The following is a 7,103-nucleotide window of genomic DNA, read 5'->3' as shown; positions in this document are numbered from 1 at the left end:
TTCTTGGCAAAGACACTGGAGTAGTTTGCCACTTCCTTCTCCAGGTCATTTTCCAGTGGAAGGAACGGAGACAAACAGAGTTAAGTGACTTGCCCAGTCACACAGTAAGTGTCTGAGGTCGAATATGAACTCAGGTCTTCCTGACTTCAGGACCTTCACTTTATCCACTACACCTCTAAGTACCTGCTAATGTTCTCAAGCCCCCTTTGTAAAGATAAAGCATTACATAAAGGTCATCTGGTACTACTACCTCTAGAGGTGTGTTTTCACTCCGTAGCATCCTTGTCCTACCTTCTGGGCCATGTACCCATCACCACAGTGGGGCGCTAAAGCCTTCTATCCGTGCGTTTCGACCAGAGTTTGAGGGAAGTAGGTGATCGCAAACAATTTCGTCTCCTCAAAGAAAGTTAATGAGTGAGCTGGTAGGGAGGCTCGGAAGAAGAGGCGGGTGAATGATAGACCCTATCTGACTTCACACCCATGTCCATGGTAGTGGGCTGAATATACTCTCAGTTTCGTCTGCGGGGCTCGAGCTTGGGAGGAAATCCCCCATTACTGAGCTATCCCTCATCTCCGTTATCGCTAAAACCCAGGGCAAGTCCTCCCGCCTTTCCCTCTAGCTCGGGCGCCTGAGGGGGGCTAGAAGTCCTCACGCTCTTAGCTTTCGGGTCCAGGCACCCAGGAAGGGGCGAACAGAGGGTAGAGAAGCAGAGGGGAGGGGAGCAAAGTGGGGCAGTGCGCTCTGAGCCAGCCCAGCCTTCCCGCAGCGGCTCGGCCCCGACCGCCCCTCCCCTGGGTGGTTCCGGGCTCCTTTTCGGGCAGGGTTTATTTGCATAGAGGAAACTGCCGAAAGTGGCCGCTGAGAAGTTGGGTAGGAGGGCGTAGCGAGTCCCCGTGTAAAGCCCAGTGGCTCTCTACCCTGATAGCGGATGGGCCCCAGCTCTTTCCTCAGCTCGCCGAGGTCCGGGCAGTGAGCGCGGAAAACCTGGGCACTCGGAGAATGCTCTAAGGCGAACCCCTCAGCCATCAGCTCCATCCCCATCGCCTAGGGCGCCCCCTCCGCGAGCCCCACCAGAGCAGAGCCGACTCTTAAGTAAAGCTGCCCTCGAGCCTTCCCTCTCTCCCACCCGCTCGGCGCTGCATCCCGTCCCCTCAATCCCCCCAGCTAGATGGGCGCGTGGGAGCCGGGCGCCCGGAAAGGCGGCCCTGCGGGGGCTCCCGCGTATCCCGCGTGGGGCAGCGCGGCGGCGCTGGCGCTGAGCGCGCTCTGCCTGCTGCTGTCCCTGGGCTCGGTGGCCGCCTGCCTGCTGCTGAGCGCCCGGGCTACCGAGCTGCAGGGCAGGGTGTCCGCGCTCGAAGAGGAGCAACAGCAGCGGCAGCGGCGCACGGGCTGGGGTTCCCCCGAGACGCCTGGAGACCTCATCTCCTGGGCAGAGTCCCACCTGGAGCGTCTCCTGAAGGAGGTGAGTCCGGCCTGGCGAAGAGAAGATGAGGAACTTCCTCGATGGTGGTAGTGGTGGTGGAGGGGGGCAGAGGCAGAGGGGAGACATTGGCTTCCAGCAGCGGGGTCAGGGCATAGGGCGGTAAAGGGTGTCTAGTGTCCCGAAAAGCTGATCTGGGGCGGGAGTGTCTAGAACTTGTCAGCCAGAGTAGCTTGAGCTGGAAGGGATCTTGGCCATTGCCTGTTGGGACGTTTTATAAATGGAGAAACTGAGGGCAAATTACTTAACCAAGGGCACTCAGGGAACCGAGAGTAGAATCTAGGTCTTCCAGATGTGCTATCTGTCTGTCGGCCCTTTCTGTGCAGGGGCAGGTCCCATTGACTCCCGCGTGGCAGTGGGGATGTGAGACGCCTGGGTTCTGTGCTTGGGCTCTGCCCCTACTCGAAATGAGAACGGAGGTGGGGTCCTCCGGTCTGTGGCTTCTCCTTGGCCCCATCAGTAGCTGGAGTAGAAAGTACCCTGACCTTTCCCAAGAGGAGCACCTTCTCTGGGGAAGAAAGAATAAAATCTTCACGTGTGTGAAGAGCCAGAAACTATTTGGAGAGAAGTGCTGGAGAATTCAAGAGCTACTTTGGGAAGCTACTGTGCTAGGCTTCAAGAGACAGATGAAAAAAAGAAGTATAAGCATTAAAGCACCTACTGCATTCAGAACCATGGGCTAGGCAGGCCAGAATTTTGGAGTTTAGATAGCATGTAGTTAAAAGGTTGCCAACCTGGATCTTTGGGTTTATTAGGGGAATTAAGACAGATGTAGATAACTCTAATGTACAATATCTCATGATAAATACATTAGTGAAATGTAAAACAAAATGCTATATTTAAAAAATCATTACTTTCCTGGAGATTAAGAAAGATTTCCTAGCAGAGGTTGTATTTTAATAGAGCTTGAAAGGATGAATAAGAATTCAGCTGGCAAAGAAGGGAAGAAAGAATATTCTAGGCACAGAAAACAACTAGATCAAAGATGCCAAACCAAGAAAACCCCAGGTGTGTAGGAGCAAAGAGTTATCAGGTTAGTCTAGATTTAGTACTTAACAAGGCTAACTTTAGACAGGTGAGATCTGAGAGGGCTTTCTGGAAGAAGTAACAGCTGAATTGGGGGAAGCTTGAAGGAACAGCAGCTGGACATGTGGAAGGAGTAAACTCTCCCTTGAGCAGAAGTTATAACAAGATTATATGTTAGGTAGAAACATAGAATAGGTGATAGAGTTAATGTGAAATAAGGCTGGAAAGGCAAGTTGAAGCTAGACTGTAGAAGGATTTAAATGTTAGGCTGAGTATTTTCCTATTTTATCTAATGGAGAATAGAGATATCCTGAAGGTCTTTGAACAGAAGGGTAAATTGAGTAAGGTCATAGCTGTTCATTTTGAAGAGTACTTTCATAGTTAAAAGAAGGATGGGATCCTTTGATGATTGGAAACATATTGGAAACTGACCCAGATAGGTTAAATAACTCACCCAAGGTCTTATAGTAAGAATCAGAGGTAGAATTAGAACCTGGATCCTTTGATTCAAAATCCATGACTCTTTCCACTGTACCATTCTACTCTGCTTTTTAATGAATTATATGTGTGTATATATGTATATTTTTTTTAACCTAAGAATATTTGCAGACAGAAAGGAAAGTACCAGTATGGGCTAGTGAGATTAGAGATGAGAGGTCCTGGAATCAAGAGAAGGCATGGGATCAAAGGCATAATTGAAGGGATGGCTTATATCTCTGGGAAGGAGAGTTCAGTTGGTAGCTTGAGGAGGGAGGAAATAGTTTGGAACAGCTGCTGTAATGAGTGTCTGAGTGTAATCAGCTGAACAGCAATGGAGCCCAGCTCAAGTTAGATTATATGAATCTGCCTGGACCTGGTCAAATCAATTCTGTGATGTCCTTCATGGCAGTCTGGGAACAGAAATGAAGAAGGTAGATGGTGGGATTTATCCAGGGTTGGGTTAGGGTTTCAGAATGGGAAAGATTTCAGAAAGACACAGTGGGGGGCTGGGGGAGAAAGGATTCAAGGCTGGAAATTGGTAGCTCGTTCTTTTCTAAGGTCAACATGTAAAGGTAGGACAGGGGTAATGAAGTGGGGAACAGGAAAGAATGAGTGAAAAACACAAAGATCAGGCTTAGGAGGGAAATACTAGAAGAAGCTAGAATCATACAGGGGAATTTGCCAAGATCAGAATCAAGCACTGGGGATGCAAGATTGTGTCAAAGTCTGAGAGGGACACCCCCCCTCCCTCCATTGGCAAAGGTAAAAATGGAGGTCAGAGGCCAGACAGAGCTCTTTGTTCTTAAATACTCTTAGGTTTCTGGAGTTATGTGTAGCAATAGGGAAATGGATGATACTTATGTATCTTTTAAATTTATTTAAAGTTTTGTTGATATATTTTGCTTTCATATCACTCAGAGATAAAGTTGGGGGTGGGGGAAAGTTCAGCAAAACTAACCAGTGGATTGATTATTCATTGTTCTATACCTCTAACCCCCAACCTCTGCAAAGAAGCAGGGAGGTGTGTTCTCGTGACTCTTTTCTAAAATGCCAGTGTTGGCCATTATAATTAAATAGCATTTAGGTTTTGTAAGTTGTGTGTATGTATTGGTTCTTTCCACTTGCATTGTTGTAGTCATAATGTATAATGTTTTCTTGGTTCTTTCTTCATTTTGCATCAGTTTTATATGTGTTCCTATTCATTTCCAAGTTCTTCATATTCACAATTTCTTATGGTGCATTAATATTCTATTACATTCATGTGTCATAATTAGTTTAGCCCTTTCCCAGTTGATGACTATCTACATTGTTTCTGGTTTTTTTCCTACCACAAAAGTGCTGTTTTCCAGGTTTTTTCAGTAGATGAGCTCTTTCTTACCATCTTTGACCCCACTGGGATAGGACTAGCAGTAAATTCTCTGGGTCAAAAGGTCTGGATGTTTGAGGGTTGCTAGAAGCCAGCCAGGAATTATGGTTAGAGACACCTTTGGCTGAACCAGACCTTTAGGGAAATAGAAAAAAAAAAACACTGACTGCTAGGACCCTACCTTGGAGAAATTTCTCAGCTCATATTCCTATCATAGAAAAAGAATCAAAAGAGCCCTTATAGAGAACTTCCACCTACTAGAATGTAAGCTCCTTGAAGGGGAAAGGAGTCTTATATCTATATCTGTAGTCTTAGTGTTTGGCACATAGATACTTTAAAAATGCAGATTGAAAATTGGCTGAACTTCATTTAAGCCCTATCATTTTATAGATGAACAAACTGAGGCTTGGAGAGAAGTGACTTAACTGAGATTGCAAAATGAGTTAGTGGCAGAACTGGATCTCTTAGACTTTTGTAGTTGTTTTTGAGTTGTGTCCAATTTGTCATGACCCCTTTTGGGGTTTTCTTGGCAAAGACACTGGATTGGTTTTACATTTTGCAGATGAGGAAACTGAGGTCAACAGCATTAAGTGACTTGTCCAGAGTCATACAACTGGCAAGTGCCTGAGGTCAGATTTGAACTTAGGAAGATGAGTCTTCCTGACTCCAGGCCTGGTACCCTATCCACTATACTACTTAGCTGCCCTCTAATCTCCTCCCCCATTAAATTCATAATCTGGACTGACTAGTCAGAATTTGAACCCAGATCTTCTGATTCTTAAATTGGAAACATACATTTTAATAATGTTACATTTACGTAATGTTACGTTATTGTAACAACTAATTGAGTACTAAAAATGCAAGAAGATACATGAATTAAGGTTGAATAATTTATCCAAGATGTGTGTGATTTTCAGAGTTCCTGCCTAGTCTGCTTAGCCCTGGGACACATGTTCTGCCATGGACCATATGCAGTCACATGTTATTTTCCAAAGCATTTCAGAGACAGCTGTAGAAGCCATGTAAGAGGAAAATGTAATGTAGTGGAAAGAGTCAGGAGACTGTAGACTTTACTCTGGGTGCAAACACCAACTAGTGTGACCTTGGGCAAGGGAGTTAAGTTAGCTCACCTCTTCAAACCTCATTTTCCCCATTTGGGATTTAAGGCTCATCAGGTAGTTATAAGAAGAACACTTGGCAAACACCCTAAGATCCTAGAAAAATGGGAAATTGTTTATGGTATTATTTAAACTGATTTCAAACAATCCCAAATGCAAGATGACTTCTAAAAAGTATGTGTTTTTAGTTTGTAAGAGAGATTGCAGATCCAGGAAGAGGGGTAGTGAGCAGGGCCAGTTTCAGGAATCCCAGAATATGAGAATTGGAAAAGACTTTAGTCAGTCCATCTAGTTTAACTCACATGAGAATACAAGGTGCTGTTTTCATAATACTCCTTGGAGGTCAATGTAAACAATCTCATTTTACAGATAAGGAAACCGAGGCTAGGGGGATTGAGTGACTTGTTCAGAATTACATTGGTAATCCCCAGGACAGCATACCGGATACTCATCTAGCCTCCAAAGAAAGGGAGCCCCTGACCTCTGCAAGCAGCCCACTCCATTTATGGAGAGCTCTAATTTTTCAAAAACTTTTCCTATCATCTAGCCTGAATTTGTTTCTTGGCAACTTTCTCCATTGCTCTCATTGGTCAATCCATTGCTAAATGTTTATTGAGTACTTAGTATGTGCCAGGCAGGGTGCTAAGCACTAGAGATTCAAAAGGAGTCAAAAGCCAATCCTGCTTTCTAGGAGCTTAAATTCTGATGGTGGAGACAATATACAAATATGGACAAAGCAAACTATTTAGAAGCTAAATAGGAAATAACTGAGGGAAGGCACTAGAATTAAAAGGGGATAAAGAATTATGATCCCCTCTCCACATGATGGTCCTTAAAGTACTTGAAGACCTCAAAGAATTATAATATTGTATACCTTTTGACCTAGCAACACCATCATTAGGTCTGTTTGCCAAGGTGATGGAGGAAAAAGGAAAAGAACCTATATGTTCTTTAAAAATGTTTTTAAATTACATTTTTTCAATTACAGGTAGAAACAATTTTTGACGATTGGTTTCTGACATTTTGTGATTCGGACTGTCTCCCTCCTTCCCTCTCTCTCTCCCCAAGGCAGTAAATAGTCTCATAGGTTATGCCAGTGCTTTCATGGAATATACATTTCCATATTCTCCATGTTCTGACTGAAGACACATATCACACATACAATGAAAAACTCATGAAGGAAATTAAGTGAAGGATGGTGTGCTTTGATCTGCAATTTTATTCCAACAGTTCCTTCTTTGGCTGTGGATAGCCTTTTTAAAGAAAAAAAAATTTATCATGAGTCTCTTGGGGTTATCTTGGAACCTTATTTCTGCTGACAATAGTCCTTCATAGATGATCATCACATGATATTTCTGTTCCTGTATATGCTGTTCTTCTTGTTCTACTCACTTCATTTTGTATCAGTTGATCTAAGTCTTTCCAGGTTTTTCTGAACTCATTGTTTGCTTTTCTTATGGTGCAATAGTTTTCTATTACAACCATATACCACAGCTTGTTCAGCCATTCCCCAGTTGATGGACATCCTTTCATTTCCAATTCTTTGACATTATAAAGAGAACTGTTAAAATGCTTTTGTACCAATAGGTCCTTTCCTCCTATATGTCCCAAAATATTGATAACAGTTCTTTT

The 7,103-nt window shown here is 44.1% G+C and overlaps 1 protein-coding gene across 1 annotated transcript in view; it reads left to right on the top strand.

The window, feature by feature from the left end:
* The first annotated feature begins 339 nt into the window (after positions 1 to 339).
* COL23A1 (collagen type XXIII alpha 1 chain) overlaps positions 340 to 7,103 on the top strand; it is a 492,298-nt gene continuing 485,534 nt past the window's right edge. Inside the window, exon 1 of the mRNA XM_056811712.1 lies at positions 340 to 1,463. Within this exon, the coding sequence (XP_056667690.1) occupies positions 1,170 to 1,463 (294 nt within the window). The 5' untranslated portion in view covers positions 340 to 1,169. The remainder of the gene's footprint in view (positions 1,464 to 7,103) is intronic.

Source organism: Monodelphis domestica, chromosome 1, assembly GCF_027887165.1.
Source record: "Monodelphis domestica isolate mMonDom1 chromosome 1, mMonDom1.pri, whole genome shotgun sequence".
In the NCBI taxonomy this organism is placed as follows: domain Eukaryota; kingdom Metazoa; phylum Chordata; class Mammalia; order Didelphimorphia; family Didelphidae; genus Monodelphis; species Monodelphis domestica.
Note: the sequence above shows the minus strand (reverse complement) of the source record. Positions and strands in the feature narration are given on the sequence as shown.